Source organism: Biomphalaria glabrata, chromosome 1 (assembly GCF_947242115.1).
Source record: "Biomphalaria glabrata chromosome 1, xgBioGlab47.1, whole genome shotgun sequence".
NCBI lineage: Eukaryota > Metazoa > Mollusca > Gastropoda > Planorbidae > Biomphalaria > Biomphalaria glabrata.
In genome coordinates, this window is record NC_074711.1 from 21,122,982 (window position 1) to 21,149,524 (window position 26,543).

Below are 26,543 nucleotides of genomic sequence, written 5' to 3' on the forward strand. Positions count from 1 at the left end.
TTGAATTGACATTGCCAGTCATCAGAAATTAAAAATTTGGTCAAGAGCTTCAAAACTATTTCCCTAGATTTAGAACGTGTACCATTTATAAGATAGGATAGGGGGGTAGAGTTGATGAGTCTTAGAGCACTTGGCTTCTGAACTTAAGTGTCTCAGGTTTGAATCTTGGGATTTTCAACTTCAGGATTTTCAGGACGCCCCCCGAGTCCACACATTTCTGATGGGTACCGGTACTGACATTAGTTAGTAAGTAAATTTAGTTTTTTTTTTTTTTTTTTTGCTGTCCACATAAACATTAACTGTTGGATATAGAAACATGAACTTTACATCATCTTGCTGATAGATCAAAGGGTCTGAAAGAGGAAACCTTTTCTTTGATAAAATAGGAAGTTTTAAAAACAAAGAATCGTTATTAATGATAAAAGTTGAACACCATTTCAATTTTTTTCTTTAATGACATAATGAGTGCATTGGTAACAGTCAAGATTTAATATAGTGATCTTTAAAAATAATATTTGTGAACCATCAAAACAAGTGGACTACAAGTAAAACAATCAAAGATCACGTCCAGGCCGACATAAAGTACATGAAAAAATGCAAATCAAACAACATTGAAGAGTCTACGCTATAGTTCATCTGAAAACTTTAAAAATAAGTTGTACTCCAAAAGTCTGTAACAAAACGTATAGGCATACAAAATCACAGCTTTGACTTCCTGGGATACATTGGAACAATAGTAAAGCTTTTGAAACACATTTTTTCAGCTACTGTTAAAAATCAATTTCATGAGGGATTTATTGTCTTTAATAAATTTTTTTCTGCCTTTAAATCCTTTTTAATATTTCAAATGATTAAATTAACACCAAATTGTTGTGAAACCAATTCAAACAAGCATTAAAAACAAATTAAAATAACATTCGGTAGAAATAACAGAATCATTGAAGCAATTATTTATCTTTAGACAGGATTTAACTCTCCTAACTGAAACATAGCAAGAAAAAACAAATTGCAATACTTTCTATCCTCTGACTGTACAAGCAGGGCCTGATACTCATTTCCTACTTGTTTTAAGCAACAAATCTAAAGAAATCTAGACTAAAATTATTACAAGCTATAATGCCCTCAACCATGCATACAGTATTGTTATTAAATTGCCACTAGATGTAACAGTTACTCAGTACCATGAAAATAGTGTTGTTGCTGCTGGGATTGACCTGAACTGTTGCCGTGACTATGTCCTGACTGCTGAGACAACAAAACTGAGTTCAAACCTGCTGGCAGACCAACCACAGGCTGGACATAAGCACCTGGCTGATGAGGAAAATAACCTTTGCCCCCAGTGTTAGAGTAATTCTGGTGGCCTTGAAATTGTGATCCTGCCACACCTGATGAATAAGCACCGCTGGTTTTATCCGACTTCTGGCCAAAAGCAGGGCTGGTGGTGCTACTGTTAGAACTGTGATTGGTATTAGTTGATGAGGAGGGGCTGGGGCTGGAGTGAGACATATCACTTCTTTCCTTCCCACACTCTTCACTTGGCGTCTCACATTTGTACGACTTTTCTTTTTGACCAGATTTCTGGCTAGGCTGCTTTTTACCTGGTGTTGCAGGTGGCCCATTGGTTTTCTTCTTTGAGCTGCTTTGTGGACGTCTGGCTTGGATGGTGTCCCACAGTTTTATTAGTTCTAAGCCAATTTTAGGCTCAATCTCCTATTTTATTATAAAATTGAAAATAGAAGATCAGAAACTGTTTTAAAAAATGTCAAATCAACACTTTACAGTGAAAAACAAATTAATTAAATAAAAATTCAGTAACATTTTAAAATATTTTTTTAAAAACCTTTTAGAAAACTATATATTATTGAACAGTTTGAAGTATGAAGATTTGGGAATTTTCTTTTAAAACTGAAATAATTTAACCATTGACTTGGTTAATAATTGGTTAAAATAAAACCAAGACCAATGATTTAAATTTAAATATTACACAGTTTCAAGAAGTTTAGAAGTTTAATAAATATGTTAGGTGAATGAAGTTTACAGTATGAAAGTATTCATGTAAAACATAAATAAAAATAAAATGCTTCCTGAATAAAAAAAATAAATAAAAAACTGACCTGTCCATCACGGCCAGTATGAACTCGCCTATTTTCATTCCATGGGTTATTTAAGAAGTTTGTATTACTGAATGGTATGGTGGCCCTGATATTTATATAAATTTTTTTTCTATTAGCATGAATCATACATAAAAATATATTTGATGAAAAATGTAAGAAATTGTAACTAGATGACCTAATCAATGATTGAACACTACTTTTTAAATTATCAAAACTAATTACAGGACTGGATTTAGACTTGTATATGCTATTTGAACTTTTGAATCTACATGTCTCTTTGGTCTCTCTTAAAAATAATTGAAAATCTCCTTGGAATGATTTGTTTAAGGGGAGGGGGGGTGCACTAAGCAATAGCTTATGTTGCCTATAGGTAAAACCAGCACTGGTTAATTAAAACAAAAATTCTATTTAAAAAAAATAAGTTAAAATGACCTGAATAGAATTTTTTCTGTTAAAAAACCTTTAAGTTCTGTACAATAAAAAATATTTACCTCTTGACCCAAGATACACTAAATGTACCAGTTAAACCAGAGCCAGGAAAATCTGGTGACCTATTCTTGCTAATAAGCGAAGTCATCTTGGCATAACCTTGAAAGTTTGCATTGCCAGGGACAGAAAATATCAAGTATACTGGTTTCCCACTCTGAGAAATGACAGACATTAGGCATTGAAAATAAATATCTGTACAAAACAAGGTTCCATGTAAGATATATTGCAATTAATTGAAATTTTTACTCTTCATTTCAACTAAAAGAACATTTGAAGCTATTAGAAAATGTGAATTACATTGAACGCTCTGTTTAGCTTTGTTTCATTAGAAACAGATGTGGCCCAGATGCCTTTAGTCTCAGAAACATCCACAATCTTTTGATTATTGCACCTCATCAAAAAGTACCTGCCCTCTTCAACACCAGAGCTGTTATTAGCTGTAGCAGTGGTTCCAGTGGCAGAGACAGATGAAGAGGGTGAGCCTGACTGTGGTGAGTCTAGAGGTGTTGAACTGCTGCTTTCTCTGGACATGGTGTTTACAGGCACGGGTTCTGTACAGATAAAAAAAAAAGATCAATAAATATCAAGTTATTAAAAAAGAGAGAATAAACAAAGTATAAATGTTGCAAAAGCAAATAAATACAGACACTTTACAAGATCATTCTTTCTGTTTTTCTTTAAAATGTCCTAAATATAAATAAATTCAATACACTTTTAAATATAAGTACCAAATTTGGTTTTGCTAAACTTTGTAGTACTCTTACCAAGCTATTTGTTACAGGTATAATGTAACAAGTCTAAGGCGTTATATCTATTAGTCAGTCCATTTAAATGGCTTAAATTTGTTTCATAGAGTTTTATATGCATTAATATCAGTTTCCAGGATAAATATAACAGAAAAAATGTGTTTGATTTTTTTTCTCAAGAGTTAGGGTTAGGTTACTGGTGCAAATGATACAATTTTGATAATTAAGAAAAATTTATAATAAAATTATTGTGTCCAGATTATAGTCATAGGTTTTAATTAAGGTAAAATATATGACAGCATAAGAATACATGATTTTAATTTAATCTGTCCTTGAGGATAATTAGTTGCTTGATTTTTAATTGCAATAAAAAGGTTTTGAATTACATTTAATAGATCTAATGGTCATTTTAAATTGCATCATTAAATTTCAAATGGTTTTGAAATTCAAAGAATAAAGTTGTTGAAAAAAAACATTTTAGCTTGATACTTTTACATGTATTCAATCTAAACGAAATTAAGTTTGATTAAAGAAAAGTGAAGTAATATGATGTTGCATATTATCAAGGATATTTGGTAAATATTTCGAAGTATTACTGTTGTATCCCTGATAATTGCGCTGCTGAAGATGATTATAGCTTCGGATGTTATTGTTGTTCCTGTAAAAGTGCTGCTGCTGAGCTTGATAGTGCTGGTGCTGCTGGTGGCTGTGGTGCTGTTGTTGTTGCTGGTGTTGGTAAGGATGCTGCTGATGTTGTGGGAAATGTTGCTGAAAGCTGTAGCCCCCTCCACCACTTGCACCACCATTACCAGGAGGTCTGTTGTAGTAGTCTTCAAAACCAGTTCCCATGAGGGATTCTGAAAAAAAAAAAAAAAAAAAAAGAAAAGCTGAAGAGAAAAAAAAAGATAATTATGTCTGGTGATCCATAAATATCAAGTATAGTGTCATCATGTGAGGAGCTTCTCACCATGAAGTCTGAAAGCTCTCTAGAGCTTTTAAAGGTATAAATATAATTGCCACATCTACAGCTTATTCTAATATTAAAAAGTTGGCAAATATGTTGATTAAATTATTATTTTAAATGAACCATTTCATTTAACAGACAGCTTACCAACTGTTCTAGGCCGCTGACCAACTCCAATAGGGTTTTCAAGTCCAATTGCTTTCTCTGCATTTGTGAGCACTGCATTTATAGTTTGAAGCACTGCCTAAAAACATCACATTTTGTCAAGTTTAAAAATAAGTTAAGCACAAATAATCAGTGATATCAAATTAAATTAATTCTTTTAATGGTGTCATGTGAATTCAAAGGTCAAATGGTGAAATGCTAGAATGTATCAAACTAGATAAAAAATACTTATTGATAATTTGTGATGATGTTGATGATATTGTTTTAGACTAAGACTATGTTACCTCTTCAGCTAAACTCCAAGCTTTAGACGGGTGCTTCATTCTATTTAAGAACAAACTGTGCCATTTCATTCGAAACTGTATAGCCAATTTGGCTTCCTATAGAGTGAAGAAATAAACAAATTAGTGGAAATCCCAAAATTGTGATAGTTTTCAAACAAAATGAAATTATTGTAAGAGGAAAAAGAAAGGTTTAGCTGGAATGTGTTACATCTAGAAAATATACTGATAATACTGAACAGTACTTTGTTTTCATAAAAAAATATAAAATGATGTATATTTACTAATTCAGATTCAAAATCGAATCCAATCCAATCATCCAACTTGACAGTCACATTGGGTGCAATCTTATTTGAATTAGACATTTCATCTTCATCAAATTCTGATTAATACAATAAAAATAATATTTGAGAGTATTTTTATTAAGTCATATAATTTATTCTCAAAGAAATATAATTTGTATATTAATTGTTAAATTTTAAAAGATATTAAGTTGTAGACTAAATTTCAAAATACAGCAAATGATTAACCAGATATATTTTAAAACACAATTTACCTTGCTGCTGTTGGACTATGGCATCTGTTGTAATCTTACTGGGTCCACCAAACAGAAACACAGCTGTTGGTGACACTAAGCTACAATATTTGGCTAAAGAGACCCTTTGAAAGCGTGACATCTCATCATAGATAATCCATTTAGAAGGAAGTGACCTAACAAACTTCTTCAGAGATTTCGACGTATTTATATTAGTAGCTGATGTAAATGGCTGGAGGACAGAACTGCTATGGAACCTGATATTTCTTTCATTTCTAGACATAAACATAAGTCGCATTTTTATTTTAAGATGCTTAATGAATCTTTAATAATTTAATCAACTTAGTAATAAATATTACTTATCAAACTTACAAGGTGCACAAAGCCATGGATGCATCTCTCTGCATAAGATTAGGATAGGTTCCTGCCAGCAAGCATGCTTTTACTAAAGCCCAATTGTCAGAATTAGTGTTTAAGTCACGGATGTCACCAGCTCCTCGGGCTCGTAAAAACCCAGATGCTCTAAGTTGAGCAAGAAGTTGCATTCTGTTTTTTTTTTGTAACAAATAGCAATTATTTATTACACTACTCTAAAAAAATTATTCAATAAATTGAAATGATGAAAAATATTTAAGTTATAAACAATAAAAAAAGCACAGAAAAATAACCTAAAATATCTAATCATAGTAAAAGTCAACATTTCTAAATGACCTCATTCCAAGGAGCATTTCCATAGTTGCAGAAGAAATATAATTTTTCTCACAAAATGCTCTCTCCCATCCTTCAGATTTAGCTTTTTGCCAAGCCTGGATCAAATTTAAAAAAACAACATCAAATTAAATAATGTGTTAAATTATATTATAATTATTATTATATAATTCATATTAACAGCCAGCTATTGAGACTAAATCTTTATTTGCCATGGACTAAACTAACAAATCTTTGCACATATTGTTCTTCCCTGATGTTTTTTCCACTATTTTCTTTTTGTTGCCATATGATCATTACTTGCGTAGCTCAAGAGACAAACATTATTAGCTAGACAAGATGTGATTTAAATGTTTTATTTAGAGGAGATTAAGACCAATGTACTTTGCAGTGATTTGCTTCAGTAAGGTTTATTTGATATTTTGCCTTGTTGTGTTCTTCTAGTCACAATTATTTCTAAAACATTTATATAAAACCATTATTAGAAAAGTGATAGTTTCATGGTATATACTGTTAGCTTTCAAATATTTAAACAGATAAGCTGCCAGTAAAGAATAATTTATACGAAAAACTTTTTAAACTTTATTATATACTTGGAAAGATCTCAGAAAAACCATGTGATCACTGTAAGTCTCTTCTGCAAATCGTCTCCTTTTTCCCATCACAGATCTTTTTTCTGACGGCAAGGCAGGAATAATAACTACAAAATAATAACAGTAATTATGATAAATGGAATATTAAAATGTATGTAAAAACTAGAAGTAAATATATAGAACAACAAAACAGAACACTTCTTACATGGTTCTTTAAAAGACAGTGTGCAGACTATAGTGAGGACTGGATCTAAACATTTTAAAACAACAGAGTAGAGAATCATCTTCCCAAGTCTTGGCTCTATAGGCAAATCAGCAAGATGCTGACCTAGCTCTGTCAGATCTTCAAACGGATCAAATGCATCGATTTGCTGCAAAATGATCAAATTATAAAGTTTAATTGTAAAAAAAAGTATAAATAAGTGCATAAATAAGATACTAATGCTTTTTTTTTGACAAATTAAATGTTAAGTCATAAACTTACCTTTAAAATTTGAACAGCATTGTGTATGACCAACTGAGGTGGTGCCTGGGGACATTTTTGTAGAAAGTCTATCACAGATTCATTCAGTGGAGCTAACAGCTTACACTGTAGACACAATTCCTACAAAAAAATAAAAAAGGGCAGTATTTTAAGAAACATTGAGAAATCAAACCAATAAACATATCAATCGAAAAAGATTATAATTAAAAAACAAAGATTTAGTGATTCATTTTTCAGTCACCTGAAGGGGAAGTCGAAGTATTTCTGGGGTCTGAAAGTCATGTAGATGCATATATCTGGGCCTGCTAAACAAATGGTAACACTTACCGGGTTGACATCGCCCAGCTCTGAAAGTAAATGAAAACAAAATTTATTTTTTTATATCTTTGTAAATGCTTTCTAAATAGTTACAAATGAGTTCAACAGTGATTACCTTCCTTTTCTTTGCAGTGCACTAGCTTTAGAGATCCAGTTACTTTTAAGGGAAGTGAATGAAGTCAGTGCATCAAACGTTTTCTGTTTACAGTTAGATATAAAAGAAGATTAAAAATAGACTGATATAAAGTCTTACTTATTAATGCTATTAACTCAGAATATTCTCATTGTGTACCTCTTTAACTTTCCCACAATCAATAACAAAGACAACATCATCTATAGTTATAGATGTCTCTGCTATATTGGTAGACAGAATCTGAGAAATAGACATTTTAAAATAATGTAACAAGTCAAGAAAATGTGAAATGTTTTTTAATTTCAGCAAACTATGTTTAAATAAATTGAGAATAGTGTGATTGATTTCATCCAGTATAATATAATCAGAGTTGATTCAAGCTGCATTCAACCAAACTCTCACCACTTGACCAAGATGCCCTTCTAAATAAAAGGGTGTCCCATATATGTCAATTCTATGTCAATGTCATTAGGTTGAACCTTTTATTGTAAAGCTCACTTAAAAGAAACATTAGTTAAATGTTTTGTTTCTAAAAAGATAATAAAAAAAAAGAAGGCTGGGATGAAAAAACAACAACTTTATATGCAAACAAACAAAATTGTGACATTCCATTAAAATTTGTCAATTTTATTCCATTTTTCTACTAAGATACTAATTCAAAAAATAACAAAACATTTTTCAATCACTACTTTTCAAGAAACCAAGAAGGGCATCCTTTAACAAAAGACAAGTTAAACTTATTTAAAATATGAAATAATTTAATTTCCTTCAAAGTATGCAATAAAATTAGTCAATTAATTTAAATATTTGTAATGACTTACAATTTTTCTAACCCCACTTGGTGGATTTTTAAAAACTTTTTTTTGTTCAGATTGTTGAAGGGATGAATGTAGTAAGTTAATTACGAACCTAAGACGAGAAAAATGATGTAAAAAAATTTATGTTAAGTTAAAGAAAGTTATATAATATATATTTCTAAAAACTATAAAATACTATAAAACAAGCCAATTATATATATATATAGTACTTTTTTGTGACGGTACGCACTGGTACAGCATAGCGGCACTTTTTTCAATGTGAGAAAAAAATCATTAATTTTCTTGTATTTTAAAGTTTATTATTAATTTATTAGTAGTTAAAAGTTAGGCAATCCATCACTGAGTACAGGAACCTTTTTGAAAAAATTATTACTTTTCTTGTATTTTAATGTATATTAATAATTTTTAGTAGTTAAAAGTTAGGCAATCAACTATTGAGTACCGGCACCTAATCACTAAGTACCGGCACCTATTTTTTTTTTACAAAAAAAAAAAAGCACTATATATATATATATATATATCTATATTATAAAGTAGAATGTGTGGTGTATGTATGTATGTATGGATGTATGTTACTTATAGACATCAAAACCGCTTGACCAATCTTGATAAAACTAGGCAGGAATGTTCCTTGGGTACTAACTTAGACCGTAGTGTATGTATTGTAGCCCTAAAACAAACTTAAGACCCTCAAAAAAAAATAAAGTTGTCCGACACTATTACAGCTATAGTATTTTATGGATCTAGGCCATGTCTACAATGTTGACATGAGAAAAGATAGAAAGGATTTAGACCTAGATCTAATTTTAAGAAATACACTTTGCGCAGATAGTTTTTTACTTTGACACATGAAAATACAAAAGAAGATCCATTGATTTCATTATATAATAAAATTAACCTTCAATTTTGTGTTTCAAAAGCATTTTTTACATAAATTAGTTCCTTATATCTGTGACTACAGATTTCCTGACGAACATTAATTCATTAGACAATACCGTAAATATTAATTCGTTTAATTGTTTACTTTATAATCCCATCCCTAGATCTAAAACTCTAATTCAACTCTAAGATGATAAAACTTCTCTTCGCACAGATCGTTTTATACTTTAACACATAAACATATTAATTGAAGTCCATTCATTTCATATTTTGATCAAATAAACATTCAAATTTGGTTTTCTAAAGCTACATTAGTTTACGGAAGCTGCGAAGCCGAGTTGAGATAGGCTTAGATCTATATTCATTCATGAATCGCGTACTAAAAATTATTTTGTTTAATTGTTCACTTTATAATTCCATTCATTTAACAAAGCTATCGCTCTTTTCGTTTTTAATAGATAAGAATGTATCGACCTCGGGTAAACCCATTTTCGCAAAACTAATTTTATTTTCGTAGCGAAAGAGAAATAACGTGAAAGGATCATTGGCTACGTTTAACATACATCTAAATCCAATCCACTAGATTATTCAAAAGCATTTTTTACATAAATTATTTCCTGATATCTGTGACTACAGATTTCCTGGCGAACATTCTTTCATTAGACATTACCAAATGGTTACACATTAACACATCTCTCTACTGAGTCTATTCCTAGGCCTAGGTCTAAAACTCTTATTGAACTCTAAGACTGATAAAACTTCTTTTCGCAAAGATAGTTTTATGCTTTAACACATAAACATACTAATTATTGTCCATTCATTTCATATTTTAATCAAATTAACATTCAAATTTGTTTTTCTAAAGCATTTTTAATACATTCGTTCGCTGTTCCCTAAAGCTGCGTAGCCGTGTTGCGATAGGCCTATATTCATTCATGAAAAAAAGTTCACGCATGCGCAGCACAGAATGAACTCTATAAAAGCCAATTTTTAACTCTAGATTAGTGTAGATTTAGATCTATGTCTACCTCTAGATCTACTTTATACACATGAACATACAAAATTTAGTCTATTCATCTCAAATTTTAATCAAATATATGTAGGCCTACAAGCAAATGTTTCAATTTGAAAAAAAAAATGGATTTAAGTCTATTAGCTATTTTGATTTGATAGCTTCATTCACACTATTTTTACATTGACACATTCGCTTTACTTATTACATTATTATTTCGTTTAATTGTTTACAAAACACTCTCAGTGACTATATCGAAAGTAATGCGCAAATAAAGACTCGCGGGTAACATATGTCTAGTATATTATAAATAGAAGTATTTTATTATAGATTGTTTAAAAGGATACCTTGAATGTTCAAAACGTCGATCTTCTGTTATGGCTGTTTTAAGGCATACAATTTCATCAAAACCAGGAAGAAATACTAAGATAGCCCCTTTAAAAAAATAAAACCAGTATTATCTTTTCTTTATAAGTGAAGGTCTATAGTTTTGTACAAATCTAACTTATAAAGAAAAGTAAATAAAAATGTAATTCTTGTACAACTTTTTGACCACTTTGTTTCTTTCATTAACCACACACACACTATTGCTCACCTTCTCCTTCTGCAGAATGAATTTTAAAAATGAGGTTGTTTACTAACTCAATATCCACTTTCTCATCATCAAAATTATGTTGATATACAGACAATAGCTCCCTGTCTTCCTCTGAGGTAAGCTGAACATCTTCTTCATCAGTTTTTTCCAAGTCAAATGCAAGAGATGAACTAAAAATAAAGTTGAAACAAAAATAAATTACTAACACAATTTGGATTTAAATTTGAATTAGTAGCTGTTTGGTATGTTGTGTGCAGTAATCAACAAGTTAACATTTTTAGTAAAGATTTACGTAGTGTGGTTGATGTTTAAAAATATTTTCATGCACAAAAAAAAGGACACAATTTGATGAAGATGGAGGCCTATTGAATATTAGATCACAAACTAATAAAATAAAACAAAAATTAACCAGTGAGCTTTAAGAAGTTCCTCAATATCGATTCTGTTAAATTTCCTGGCAAAATCTATAGCTGTCCAGTTATTGGTTGTCTTTAAGTTGGCATCAGCTCCTAGTGTAAGTAAATGCTCTACAACATTAATGAACCCACGAGCTGCAGCTATCATCAGAGGTGTAATACTAGTTTCTGTCTGCACATAGTCCACTGAAAGTAGGCAATTAAACAAATTTTATTTCTAAATCTTAAAAATGAATTAAAAAAATTATTTTATTAATTAGGGATGTCTGTTGTCTCACCGCTAACATTTTCATTTGAGATCAAATGTAGGATTTGATTGAAAAGTTCTTCATTGCCAGTCTGCCAAGCTTCACGAAGCAATTTGTCCATTTCTTCAACAATCCAGGGATCAAGATCTTCTTTTTCTTCCCCTAGCTGAAAATGGATTTAAAATTAAATTTAGCAGTTCTGGTAAAAAAAAAATATGTTTTACAAGTTAATACTTTAAATGATTCAATGAATTAGTTAATTCAGGATGCCTAAATGTTCTAAATGTCAGATCCTTACTTCAGCATTATCAGATGTTGTCACATCAGAGTCATCTTCTGTGCCACTGCCAGGAGTAGTGTCTGACAGAGTCAGTTGTTTGGAGCACCATTCAGTTAGCTGCTCTTCTTGTTTCTTAACTTTAACAGAGATAATGAGAGGCTAAGACGCAAATATAGACCAAGAAACACAAACATAATGCCAAGGAACACAAACATAATGAGGTCAAGAAACACAAACATAATGAGACCAAGAAACACAAACATAATGAGGTCAAGAAACACAAACATAATGAGACCAAGAAACACAAACATAATGCCAAGGAACACAAACATAATGAGGTCAAGAAACACAAACATAATGCCAAGGAACACAAACATAATGAGGTCAAGAAACACAAACATAATGAGGTCAAGAAACACAAACATAATGAGACCAAGGAACACAAACATAATGAGGTCAAGAAACACAAACATAATGAGGTCAAGAAACACAAACATAATGAGACCAAGAAACACAAACATAATGAGACCAGGACAAACAAACAAAAAGGTTAGCACAACTATTTAAAATTATTTGTATACTGGTAGTATAAAAAAAAACCTACTCACATTTTTGCTTCTTTGTTACGTCTTTGTCTATCAGCTTATTCACATGGCCTGTCCTATGAAACAAATAGTTTTCAAACTTATTTAAAATGTTGAAATAGCCTGTCACACAATACAAATATTCTTTAAACTTCAACAACTACTTATAATTTAAAAAAAAGAGATTGATTAAAATATAAACTATTGAAAACAAAATTTAGCCAGTGATTTTATAGTCAATAACAATTAGTTTTTAACACAACAATCTTTCTCATTACGAGAACATTTTTTTTTTACACTACACAGAAATCCTACCATTTAAGTATGTCTTCAAGAAAATACTCAGTAACCTGAAACAAATTTCCTGCAACTGAAAATCAGAAATGTGACAAATGCTGTCAATTATGGCTTATGTAACAATCCAGATTTATATTCAATATAATAAGTTATTGTCATTATAAAAAAATTACTGTTGAGTAAATGCTATAAATATATTCATAACTTAATGCATGAAAATTATGTGTAAAAATTTAATTGCTTCCTTATTCTAAATGGTCTAATTGCTAAAAGGGAAATTTCTCACAACACAACCCTGGTAGTTGTCAAGTTACAATTACCTGATATAACAGACAAATGACAACTCAACAGGTTAGTGGTTAGTGCAATAGTGTTCAAAAATATTTCCTTTTTTAAGTTGGATAATTTGTTTACAAAAGGGGAAGGTTTGTCAGAAATGAGATATATGCTTAATTTTCTATTTAAAAATAACACGCTTAATGGTCAAAGAAATCTATGAAAATCTTGTTGTTTAAATTAACAAATAGCTTGTTGACCCATATAATTGAAAAAAAAAAAAAAAAAATGAAATTCAAAACGTACCACATACTACTGGACAGTTATTAAAGTATCCAGAAAATAAATCTAAGTTTAAAGTAGCACTCATCAAAATTAAATGAAGATTAGGATGACGGGGCAATGCTTCTTTTAAACAAAGTAAAAGAAAGTCAGTAAAGCGATCTCTCTCATGAACTTCATCCTGTAATAAAGTGTTTTGAGACAATCTATCAGTTCAACATTTTAAACAGACGTTTACTCATTCAATTTCAAATGCAGACTAAAAAAATATCTTTATAAATACTGACAAATAAAATACTAAATTGAGAGTTTTTAGATTGCAACTTTTTTTTTTTATCTACACAGTTTAATAAACAGTGTTGATAAGTATTTTAAAGTTATTTATAAAATTATTGAAACATACTAAATATAATTTTAAAATAAAGATGTCTTGATACTTACAACTAAAATATGGGTCACGGTACTAAGACAGGCATCTCCTCCCATAAAAGTTCTTAATAAAACACCAGTAGTACAAAAAGTTAGAATAGTTTTGGGAGAAATCCTGCAATAAAGTATACAGTATGTTTTTGAATCATCCATATAAAAAAAGATAAACAGATGTACAGCCTAATTAAAAAAGAAAATAGATTTTAAAAAATATTTATTAAAAAGTTTTAAATTACATTTTAAAAAATCTATATTTGTTTTAAATAAAAGGCCAAAGCCCTTTTTATTGCTTGCCCACCTAATAAGAGGGCTCAAGATTGAATCACTACTTGAGAAGGAGTTATGTTTGCTGAATGCCCAAAGGCAATATGGAAATCTTCTCCTAGACACGCCTTACCCCACTGGTCCACAAAAGAGATTAGTCGCAAATATAAAGCAATACATAAAGAGCTACATAAAAGCAATTAAACAAAAAATATTCATACTTGCTGTCCAATCTGATTTGATAGCCTACAGTGTGGCCAAGTCTCTCTCCTCTCTCTAATGCCACTCTTTCTGAAACACTAAGCGCTGCTATTCTTCTTGGCTGTGTACACAGTATTCGACAGGGCAGTTGTCTCTCACAATAATCATCTAATATTAACTGAGGAACCTGAAAATAAGAATATCACAAACATTTATTAAACGAAGATGAAATAGTTACAAGAAAATAAAGTAACTAAATATGAACTCTAGAATTTTCTGAACAGTTTAAACTTTAAAGGTACCTGAGTTGTCTTTCCTGATCCAGTTTCACCTGCAACAAGAATAACTTGATTGTTGTTGATGCTTTCTATAATGCTAGACCCCATTTTATAAATTGGGAGAGTTTCCCTAAATTTATTGAGTTCAGAAGGACTACGTTTCGGTGGTACTTGAGGAACATTGTGTGACAGTCTTCCAAAGTTAGATCTTTCTCTGTCTAAGGAAAAAAAAGGAAGTTTTCACAGCAATTAGCATAAGAAAATAATGGTCTATGGTACGCAATTATTCCTTTTGTAATAGTAAAAAAATATTTTAAAATGCTAGTAACTTACTATCATTTAAATTAGAACCTCGATCAGTGATAACAGTCAGATCTTGTTTCTCTTTAACAGTAACAGGATATTTATTTAACAAGGTGTTTAACTGAGCTGCACTGTGGGCTAGAGAAAAAAGTGACGGTAATGTTCTGGAGTTTCTGCCTCCTTCCACCTTACGAACTGTTATGTAGCGGTTTTGTCCATTCCTGAAAGAGACAAATAAAGAATTCATAAATTCATTAATTATTAGTAAGCAAAGTTGTTACATAAGATATTCATAACTTTTTTTTATCAAGTGTTATTTTATTGAAATATTCAATTTTAGAAAAGTACTAATAAAACTGATTAAATCTTAATGCTGCAACGAAGAAACAATTACATTTACCCTCTGCTCCATGTTTTTAAACTGCCAAGCTGACAACAATAACGATGCACATAAGCACGTTCAGTGGTTGAAAATGAAGATGGGAAACTCAGCTCTGCAAATAAAAAGAAATACAATTGTGGTTACAAAAGTAGAATATTCCTAATGCATAGATCTGTATTCAAAAAGTGTACCACTCCAATTTTTTTTTTTCATAAAATAATGTTTCAATCGTCTAACCAACAACAAAACCAGATTTTTATCACTTTAAATTTTGTAAATCCAGGTGTTGCCAAGTAAAAAATGTGATTTGCTTTTACAGATGTAGCTATATATTATTTTAGAAAGGAAAAGATTTCAAAGCTATTTATTGAAATAAAAGATTTTTTTTTTTGATTTATTTAAGTGAACTGTGTTTACAGTGCAAAATAAGTGTTGTAGTTCTAGGTATATTTGATGCTGAGTAAATGTTTTTTTGCCCAAATTTTCTGCATTCTGTTGATTATAAGCCATAGTTTTATGATTACCATAGATCTATCTAGAAATATGCATTCTACTTAAAATAAAAACAATAAGGATAAAGTCATTGCATACCTTGTGAATCAGGATCCAACCTAAACCTTTGAATTGCCAAATGAATTCCAATTTTTACATCTTCTCCAATACAAACAGATTCATGTAATTTAGGGCCTCTCTCAGAGCGATTAGGATCTTTGCGAGGCATTTTTTCCTTTTATCATAGAAATAGAATCAGGTGATCTCCTACATTGAAAAACAAGTAATAATAGTAAGGAATTTAAGTTAAAAGTAATCTATAAATTATGTACTTGTCTTTAGAGATCTAAATATATACTCTAGTATGTCAATATACTATTCATACTCATACTGTTAACTGTAGGTCAAGACATAGAAATATTGATCTAGTAATTATAGTATGAGTTATGAGTATACAGAATATGTAAAGTAGTGTTTCCTTAACAGAACACTTCACACGTGTATTTTAACTATATAACAGAACACTTTGCTTTTTTTTTTTAGAGAGATTAGTTCACATGGTAGCCTGCTAATTAATCATTCCAGTAGTTGGTGGAACACCTATTCAGACCTAGTGTTCTGTGGAACACAGTTTGGGATACACTGACTTGATGTATACTATACTGTAAGATAATAAGTATTTACTTTGTTATTGCTAGTGTTAATGGAATAATGGATACAAAGTATTATAAGCACTCCAAAATAAATAAAATGCTTCCAATGGCATGCATATCATGACAATTAGTCCAACTCCTGGCCTTCATGTGTGGCACAGATATTGGGTTTCTCAGTTCTGTTATCACTAAGATGAGACAGAGCAACAGCAATTATCACTCACACACTAGATCTAGAGAGTCTAGATTCATTCTATATAGAATTCAAGACTGTCTAAGGTCTAGATTTAGATCTACTTGGTAGTTGGTATTGGTACATTTTACTATTCTCTATTTTTTAAAATTAGTCTTTAAAAGTCTAAATCTAGACTCTTGGAATACATTGTCACTAACATTTATAACTGTTAACTGTAGGTGTAGCCACTGCGGTAGTAGCCAGTAGTCTGGTTCAAAAGGTTAAGATAATAGTGAGCAAATAGCTGCTATCTTATTAGATTTTTACAAGGCTTTTGACAAAGTTCACCACCATAGTTTGCTTAAAAAATTAAAATATTTTGGCATTCATGGTCAACAGTGGATTAAGGATTTTCTGATAGGGAGAGAACAAACTGTAATAATAAATGGCTCTAAATCAACACCAATAACAGTAACACAGGCAGACACGCCTACCCTCAAGACCCAGAATGTGGAACACTCAGGTTGAAAATGTGGAATTTTGGGGCCCAATGTGGAACATAAACGCTTTTATGTTTGTCAGCCATACTGTACCTAATATATAAATAAAACTTCAATTATAATTACTTTAATAACAATACTAGTTTGCTTCTTATAAATTAGATGTCAATAGTATAATTAAAAGTAAGAAATCTTTAATTCATAATTATGTCCTTTGTTTGAAATCAATAGTTCTAGCTCCTATATGATGAATTCTAATGACCTAGACTAAAATGTTACTATTTTTATTTGTTACTACTAGATCTAAATCTAATGACTAGATCTAGATTATTCTAGATCTACTTGATTATCTATCCTTTTCTAGGGCTCTACTCTAGTCACTCTAGAAGTTGTCTCTACTAGATCTAAAATAATTTAAGAGTCTACTAGTCTAGGACTAGACCTACATCTAATAAGTCCTCTAGGTCTAAGAATACAGATTATAATAATTATATTATAGATCTAAATATTTATGTCTAGATCTAAAGACTTATTGAGAACTAAATTTATTACATAATGATACATAGAAATCTAGAGATCTATCACTATCACCTTCTAAGTCTATTTCTGTAGATAGATCTAGATTATTCTTAGTTTTAGATTTAGTATCATGATGATAATCATCTAGAATTCTAGATCTATTTATCTAGTAATCTAGTGCTAGATTGCTTACTTAGACTTAGGTCCTCCCGCGCCGTTCGGTGCATTGGGCGGCCAGCTGTCTCCATAAAGATCTGTCACTGGCAATGTCTGAAGCCTCCTCCCACCTGGTGTCCACTGTTCTGAGGTCCTCCATGAAGGTGTGTCGCCAAGAAATATGAGGACGTCCCTGTTTGCGCTTTCCTTGTTTTGGCTTCCATGTTATCGCAACTCTTGGTGTGCGTAATTCATTTTGACGTAGAACATGTCCCGCAAACCTCATGCGACGCTCAGTCACAACCTCACTAAGTGTTCGACTCCCAGTTCGGCATAGGATTTCCTTGTTTGAGACCCGATCTGTGTAACTGACTCCCAAAATCTATCTCAGCCTTCTCTGTTGAGCCACATTTAGTCTTTTCTCAATTTTGACAGATGACTTCCACGTCTCACATGCATATGTAGCAGTTGGAATGACGATTGTGTTGAGAAGGTGTATTTTTGTCTCGGAGTCCAATGGCTTAGCTAGTTCAAATAGGCTGCAGCCTTTGGAAAATGCTCCCTGCCTTTCCTATTCCAGTTGAGAGTGTTAGAATAGATCTAGATTGCGACTAGATCTAGACTTCTAGTCTACTAAACTAAGTCTAAGTCTAGACTAGTAGTACTAGTAGAGAGCCATTGTCTGGAACTTCATTAGAAAGGGATTTGAATGGAACATTTGGCTTATTAGCACTTACTAGATTCTAAGAATAGATCTAGTATCTAGACCTAGAGTACTAGTAACTAGATCTATGTCTAGATCTAGATAGCTCAACCATATCTTTGTAAATTTAGGACACACAGGTCCGGGTCCGTGAGGAGATGAAATGTAAACAATAAACATAGACCTATATATATTTTATTTTGCATTCAGTATTTACATTTCGCACTATTAATAAATAATGAAAAATCTGCGATTTTTTTTTGGTCGGAATTCAGACTTGGCGGAACAAAAAATCGCGAATGCAGAACGGCGGAACATGTGAGCTTTTTTTTATGCTTTTGTGGGACGGTTCCGCATACTGCGGGACAGTAGGCATGTCTGCAAAGGTGTACCTCAAAGAACAGTCTTAGGTCCACTACTATTTTTAATTGGTCGGAATTCAGACTTGGCGGAACAAAAAATCGCGAATGCAGAACGGCGGAACATGTGAGCTTTTTTTTATGCTTTTGTGGGACGGTTCCGCATACTGCGGGACAGTAGGCATGTCTGCAAAGGTGTACCTCAAAGAACAGTCTTAGGTCCACTACTATTTTTAATTTACAAAAATGATTTACCAAATTGCATTAGTTCAGGAACAAAACTCAGATTATTTGCAGACAATTGCATAATAAATAATATATATATAGAACAATAAAAACAACACAAGATACAGAAATTTTACAAAGAGAATTTGATGAATTACACAAATGGGAATCAAATTGGAGCATGTCTTTCTACCTGGAAAAATGTTACTTATTAAGAGTAACAAAAAAAAAAAACTAAAACAAATTAATTCCACTTATATTATTCATAGTAAACCAGTAACACAGACTAAAAACACAAAATACTTAGGTGTTATAATAAACAAAAAACTGTCATGGAATCCACATATTGATGAAACTATTAAAAAATCCAACAAAGCATTAGGGTTTATTAAAAGAAATTTCTATAAATCAAATAAGAACATAAAACTAAAATGTTATTAAGTAACCTTGGTTAGGCCAATAATAGAATATATATACATCTTTTGTTTGTTACCCCTCAACTCAAGAAAACATTAAGAAACTGAAACAGACACAAAATAGAGCAGTGAGATTCATAAGAAATGAATATTCACATTTGACTAGAGTAACACCTTTAGAAAAATCACAAAATTTAGAAAGCCTTCAGCCACTTCAGGATAGAAGACTCAAAAGTAACTAATGTAAGATGACTGACCTGATGATAAGAAAGTACTATTAGTATTATAATTTAATTAAGATTTAAGTTATTTGGTAATGGTATTAATAGTATTATTAGTTACAATGATGAATTAGTAAATAGTATTAGTAAGTAAATTAGTATTATTATTAAATAATATTATTAATTAAATAAATAATTTAATTAACTTAATTAAGACGAAGTCAATTAGATCTAACTTTAATCTAAGTCTAAAACAAGTAGACTAGATTAGATAATTATAATGAATAATATAAAATTATAAAAATAAAATATTAATATAGACTATGATAATCTACTAATCTAGATTACTCTAAAGTCTAATACAAAATAAAAGTAATATTAAAACGTGAACAATCAAAAGCATTCTTTTAAGCAGATCTAAGTTCTAACCATCTGACTTTACAGGTCTAGATTAGTAGAGTGTGAACCTAACGTACCATAATAATATTAAATGTTTTCAGTTTCTTGGAAACAGTAAGTACTTGTCTCCCTTGGCGGAAATTGTAAGAACAAAGTATCATGAGCTTTTTCGAATTTTTATTTCTAAAGTAGATCTAGATTGCTTTTAAAAAAAATCACTTATGTTAAGTCCTTAGAGTTCCATTTGCTTTAATTACTCTTAAAATATCAACTTTCTATGGTTATATGCTATATGTTACTTTTGCTATCACTGATAGATTTTTTTGGAAACGTTTGAAACTAATTTAAGAGTTAGAATTTAAAAGTTATTTGAAAGTTTATTTTGAACCGTTTCGAATAATTCTTGACATCCGGTTCGTCCAAATTAGCACTTTTTCTTTAGACTTAAGATCAAGAGTCTAGATATCAAGAACTTATAATAAAATCTAGATCTCTATTAGTTTAATAAAAAAATAAAAATTTTGTTTACATCGTATCATTTAGATTATTATTATGAAAATTTCACAAATGGATGACAAAAAGTCGTCATCGAGCCAGGTAAGTTTACACGATTTTACACTCAAAATCAAATCATTATAAAATTATAATTATAATTTTATTAAATTATTTAAATAAATAATAGATTAATATACTTAGTATACTATACTATAGTATAACTATGATTTAGTATGATAATGATACTTAGCATACGATCTAGATCTATAATAATATTATATAGATCCTGTATTGTATCTATAATTTAGTATTTTATTATTTAATAAGAATACTCTAATCTAGATCTAGAATCTAGATTCATAATAAAATCTAAATAAGTGGTCATAATGATAAAAAAGGATTTATTTAATAAATGACATTTATGGTGTTGCATGTGTAGTTTCTGTTTCATAACAGAATAGTGGGTTTAAATAAAAAGATATTTTAGTGATATCTATATCTATATGCACAGTATCATATATAATGAAATATACTTTAAGTAGGCTATTTTTTTTTTAAATTTAATATATTATTTTACAGATTTTTAAAAAAATTTTAAGTTTAACTTCTATTCACAGCAAAAGAACACTTTGGCAGAGTTATTGCCTGGACCTTCCCCACCACCAGTTACCACAAATACATCAATTATAGCACAAAATCCTTTTGATGATCCATTACCTACAAATAATATGCTGGGGAAGCCTCCTCAGCAAATGTCACAAATGCAGACAGGACTCATGGCCCCTGGACAAGGTCCACCACATGGAAAAGTGTATCCTCCAAATCAGCCCATGGTATTCAATCCATCAAATCCAAGTGCTCCACCTATTTACCCGTGTGGGGTGTGCCACAAGGAAGTTCATGAAAATGATCAAGCAGTTCTATGTGAAAGTGGTTGTAATTTCTGGTTCCACAGAATCTGCACAGGACTAACTCCAGAGGCATTCTCCATGTTAAAAACTGAAGTTTATGCAGAATGGGCCTGTGACAAATGTTTAAGTTCTAAAAATATTCCTTTAGTAAAATTAAAGCCATGAAACATTCATAATATTTTTTACTGCACTCAGTAGATCTCTGTAATTGGCTTTTTTGGGGGGATCTTTATTTTGTTCTCTATATAACAAATACTTCATTTTCAGTAACTTGCCTTATAAAAATATTATCTAGTAAGTTAAGTAGATTCGAACACTAATACTGGTACAGTGAACATAGTATGGAATGTAACAAAATATATGGGAATTTTGTTAGTTTACATAGATTTAATATTAAATAAGTTAAAATTGGAGACTCAGATATATGTACAGTCGCAGCATTTAATAATAATTTTAAATTTGGAAATATGGAATGCTATTTCATTTACATTTGTTCACCAAGACAGACCAGGTGTGACATTTTCTTCATGCTGCCCATTTGATAGCCATGCTCACTTTTGGCTGGGCACAACACTTGCTAGTTTACTTGTTACAGTGACCAAAGCAAAGTTATCTTTAATAACTTGTCTGATCACAAATATATTTATCGCACAGCATATCTTACAAATTCAAGAAAAAGATGTGTAGAAAGTCTGTGGATGAACTTTGTCCATCCTCTATTTTGATTTTTATTCTTAACATCAGAAATAATACTAGTGATTAGTTTATGTGCAGGTTGACATTTGTCTAATCATTAAGGGATGCAGCTATTATGTAATGCATAACATAAACTTATATTTACATTAGTATCTAGATGCATAACTTCTAGCTTTAAAATTATGGAGCTGAAAAAGTGGCATAATACAAATTTTGTTTGGTAGTTCCAAAGTTCAGATATCCACCTGATATTTTTACACTAATATGAGTTGTAGGCAAATAAACCTATTTAGATATGTTTTATCCTACTGAAAAATTAAATAATGAGACATGCTTTTTGTGTTTTGTTAGAAATATAATTAAAAATGCATGCTTATTGTGTTTTGTTAGAAATACTATTAAAAATGCATATCTCATCACATGTTCAGAGCATATTTTTTTTGTTTCAGTTCTTTCACTTTAACTTCATCCTCAAATCTATTTTCTTAAAAAAAAAATTGCTAACGTTTTCACTTGAAAATTGAAGTTACTTCAAAGTTTTCAAATAGAGAATGATTAAAAATGCATGCATGTCTTTCTATACTGTGTTTTATTTTATTAACATGTCTTAGGTAGAATAGATTGTCAGAGTGAAAAGACATGTTTTTGTAGTGAGTTCGATTTTGTTTAAAATACGGTACCATTTTATATTATTACTGAAGTCTACTACATTTATCTCATTTTATCTCAAGTTGATTTTGTCTATAATTGTAATAAAAGTTATATTTAGTATTGTTCACGAAGAAGTTACTCAAGTTATTTCAAGTTTTACAAGTTAAGATATAATATGCCTACAGCGGTTTAAATGTCTACCAGCAGTTTGGTGCTACAAGTCAATGACCATCCACAACACCCATCATTGTAAATCAAATAACTTGCTGCAGCAAAAAGTCAAACTATTTTTTAAAATGTACTTTTTGGCTTTTATTTGAGTCAACCATTTGTTTTCTACAGTCCATAATTACAAAATACAATTTTCAAGAACTACTTTCAATCCACAGGAAGTTTCTTTCAATTCTGTTTACAAACTTTTATTGGTTTTAATAATAGTCCAAGAATATATTTACAAAGCTAAGAAATCTTTGTCTCAAAAGTTGAGAAATGCAAAAAAAAAAATGATTGTAATGACTAAATTTCCACTCCACTTAGTTTCTGGAGACTTGAGCTTTGAAAAGTTGCCTGGATCAAGGCACTAAGTAATAGAACATTGGGAAAAAAATCATTGAAATAATTTTCAGTATATATCATCATGTCAATAAAAGTAGTTTAAAATATTATAAGCACATTAGACACATTGGAATGTACCAAAGCTAGAAACATATACAACTGTTTCTCTGGAAACCTAGACATACTTCTGCTTATAGAACTTTAATAGTCTATGATACCCTTTATTACAAAAATGCATATTACATTTTTAAAAAAAGTAATGCATATAAAAGGGAAAAAAATGCACTGATTTAGTCCAAGTACAAGTTAGACTTTGACTGCTAAATTGATTTCAAGAAAAAGAAACTTAATAAAATTTAAAATTCAATAGAATGACATTATTTTATATTTTATATTATGGTTTCAATGAATAAAGCTTCCGATTGATTTGATTTTACACATAATTTTCTGGTTTGTTAATACAAATTTTGTTTTGATTTTTTCTTTATATTATGGTTTTAAATTTGTTGATAGATTTTGATTTTATAGAGGCCTAATTTTCTTGAGTTTTATTTTATAAAAAAAAACAACAGTGTCATTTCTCCCATAAATATATACAGGTAATGGTACAAAGAAAGCAAAGTTACACTGACACAAAATGGAAGTACATTGGGAGCTTGAACAAACAACAAAGACACTGTACTATTTAATGTTTTGTTTCTTCATAATATCGATTCCACTAGACATACAATTTATATACATCAAAGTCGTAAAAGTAGCAAAATACTTTAATTAAAAGATAGATATTATATAAATATAAAATATTCTTTTCATAAAATAAATAAATATTTTCAATTATAAAAAAATCAACTTATCACAGATAATATAGATTTAATAAGTAGATCCTTGTTTTTTTTATATTCTTATTGACCAAAAACAAAGGCATTGTTATCATTGATTTCCAGTTTACGGAAAGGCATGTTGTTTGGAATGTTTCGCAGGCGCTGAGTGTTGGGGGATTTCTGATTGTCTGTTGCCTAAAAGAAAGAAAATCAATGGACAATATAAGAATTTATTTGAAGGTTACATGGGGATAAGCCTATAAAAATATAGAGTATTCAGTTGACTTTATGAAGTGAGTTAATAAGAAAAAGAAAAAAAAAAGGAGCCATTACTCCAAAATATATTTGCCGTAAAACTTCCCATCAAAGACCAACATTTACCTGAGCTGTGTATAACTTATTATTGCCCTTATTTAAAGACATGCTGATATCAGGTTTGTATACCACTGGGGCTGGAGCAGACACAACAGACAGCCCTTGAGACAAAGTTTGAGACAAATCTGTGAATAGTTCATTAACCCAGTATTTACAGATGGTTAATATTTATAAAGTTTACATATTTTCTAGTAGAAGGAAATATTGACAAGTAATATATGCAATGAAATATAAAATCTTGCACACTACTGTATTTGTATGTATTGTTTGCTTGGGAATAGAAAAGAGATGAAACTGCCCAAATACCCTTAGAACAAAGGAAGTAAGACTTCATATAGGCAAAAGCCTTTTTACTAAATGAAAATGTAAATTAACAAATACTGGAATACTGATACCATATAGAGTGTACAGTATTTTACCTGATAAGATAGTCCTATATTACATTACGCTATATTGGAAATTAATTTAAATAGCTGACTATTTTTGTAGCATAAGGACATTGCCTATAAACATTTATTGATCAAAGATGCTCCACAAAAAGTACAAATGTAGTATAATTAATTTTATACATAAAGAATTTTCGTTCAAAATATTTTTTAAATTGTAGCATTTTCTTACTTCTTATTTCCACTCAATATTACATTAAACTCTGGAGCATTGCATTAAAGGCTAAAAAACAATAGTCCCTTTGATATCTTTATAACATGAATCTAGTTTGAATGTTAAACATAAATAGTGACAAAGCTTTGTATAGTATAAATAAAGTATTATCTCAATCAGTAGTTATGAGAGCTTCCTAATGAAGCAGGTTATTAAAAAAAGTAGAGTTCCCTTTCAGACCTTGCGACCTATTGGGCAGATGATGTAAAGGTCATCTGTTTCTGTGGGCCATGGTTAACAAGGGTGTCATGTGGCCAGCACAATGACCAACTGCCTTTACTTTTCCCCAACTAATGTCAGGTACCCAATAGAGCTGGGTGGACACAGAGGGGCCCATAGATCCCAAAATAAAAAATCCCAGTCTTCAAACCGGGTGTTGACATTGTTTATATGGATATCTGAATGATGCCCCTTTACTAAGGCAGTGAATGTTGTGATGTTATGTGTCATGTGTGTTAACACAGTGTGTAAATAAATTCACTCATGAATCTGGTGCTATAGTGTTGTTTATGGTTATCAAGTGTAGCATTTATAGTTTAACAAGTGGTAGCAGAGCTGTAAGTAAAATTATTTACATTATCGATCTAATTTGAAGTAATAATGGCTACTAGGGTAGAGATCCCATCATTCTTTAAAGAAATGTCATACGAATTGTATAAACAAGTTACTCGCATGGAATGGAATTACCGACCTGAAGAAAAGAGCAAAAGCCATATCCCTTTCACTACCACAAAACAGTGATTTAGGGATAACAGAGAAAGTGTTTGAACAATTAGACATATCAGAGCTCAAATGTTGGGAAGGCTTCGGGAAACTTTTGAAGTTTCTTGACAAGAACTTGGCCAAAGATGACCTCGCAGACAGCATTCACAAATTTGACAAGTTCGAAGATTTTAAACGGGGGGGAAAACTAGTCCATACAGGATTTCATAGCAGAATTTGACACAATATATAGAAAAATAGAGAAGAAAAAGATGAAGCCCAAATGCCCAGACAGTTGTGAAAACATGTTGAAGAGAGTCAATATTGTAGACCAGGAAGAGAGTACAGAAGATAATGAGGAGAACACAAAACGATTCATGACGTCAAGAGTGGTGTAAATGAAATATTTGATGGAGATAGTGAACTTATTAGGGTTGAAAGTAACACAAGGACAGACATTCATTCTGTAACTTGTTTGAAGCCAAATGATCAAATAGAATACAAAATGGACGATTCAGAACAATGGACAAAAAGCCACCATTCTCGGAAGAGCAGGCAAAGCCATAGGAAAGTATAAATATTGGTATAACATAGAAAATAATGTGGACCTTGAACGAATTGAGTGGAAATATTTAAGGGGAGACAATAGCAACAATGTATGTTTATTATTGTTTATCAATGGTTGAATCAAGCAAAGAGATAGATGAAGCCAAACAATTGGAGTTACTGAAATTATAGCAGCTTGAAACATATGAAGAGGTTGAAGACTGTGGACAAAATGCTAT

At 30.7% G+C, this 26,543-nt stretch overlaps 3 protein-coding genes across 13 annotated transcripts in view; 1 reads left to right on the plus strand and 2 right to left on the minus strand.

Annotated features, from left to right (window-relative positions):
• Positions 1-435: 435 nt before the first annotated feature.
• On the minus strand, positions 436-20,061 carry LOC106073673 (3'-5' RNA helicase YTHDC2-like). 3 transcript variants are annotated; one of them, XM_056027872.1, is made up of 33 exons: positions 19,970-20,061; positions 15,666-15,833; positions 15,093-15,186; positions 14,723-14,913; positions 14,414-14,607; positions 14,132-14,298; positions 13,659-13,761; positions 13,242-13,398; positions 12,678-12,732; positions 12,387-12,439; positions 11,797-11,915; positions 11,529-11,664; positions 11,244-11,436; positions 10,835-11,004; positions 10,587-10,674; positions 8,352-8,439; positions 7,690-7,770; positions 7,513-7,595; positions 7,321-7,426; positions 7,080-7,199; positions 6,801-6,966; positions 6,596-6,702; positions 6,006-6,100; positions 5,667-5,840; positions 5,316-5,569; positions 5,044-5,141; positions 4,763-4,858; positions 4,461-4,557; positions 3,946-4,206; positions 2,901-3,154; positions 2,606-2,757; positions 2,115-2,199; positions 436-1,710 (listed from the first exon to the last, which is right to left on the minus strand). In XM_056027872.1, exons 2-33 carry the CDS (start codon positions 15,793-15,795, stop codon positions 1,171-1,173), a joined length of 4,707 nt encoding a protein of 1,568 aa, XP_055883847.1. In that variant the 5' UTR covers positions 15,796-15,833; positions 19,970-20,061; the 3' UTR covers positions 436-1,170. The 3 variants fall into 3 exon arrangements, with proteins under 3 accessions (XP_055883847.1, XP_055883862.1, XP_055883853.1); XM_056027887.1 differs by lacking the exon at positions 19,970-20,061 and adding an exon at positions 19,923-19,955; XM_056027878.1 differs by lacking the exon at positions 19,970-20,061 and adding an exon at positions 16,097-16,228.
• Positions 20,062-20,215: 154 nt separating this feature from the next.
• LOC106073689 (protein pygopus-like) lies at positions 20,216-22,770 on the plus strand. The gene is made up of 2 exons (XM_013234316.2): positions 20,216-20,489; positions 21,005-22,770. Exons 1-2 carry the CDS (start codon positions 20,445-20,447, stop codon positions 21,461-21,463), a joined length of 504 nt encoding a protein of 167 aa, XP_013089770.1. The 5' UTR covers positions 20,216-20,444; the 3' UTR covers positions 21,464-22,770.
• A 162-nt stretch (positions 22,771-22,932) lies between these two features.
• Positions 22,933-26,543, minus strand: part of LOC106073697 (tubulin polyglutamylase ttll6-like) — a 31,777-nt gene continuing 28,166 nt past the window's right edge. For all 9 annotated transcript variants that reach the window (XM_013234326.2, XM_013234347.2, XM_013234368.2 and 6 more), the window contains 2 exons: positions 24,403-24,521; positions 22,933-24,216 (listed from right to left, as the gene is read on the minus strand). In XM_013234326.2, coding sequence (XP_013089780.2) covers positions 24,103-24,216; positions 24,403-24,521 — 233 coding nt within the window. In that variant the 3' untranslated portion in view covers positions 22,933-24,102. The remainder of the gene's footprint in view (positions 24,217-24,402; positions 24,522-26,543) is intronic.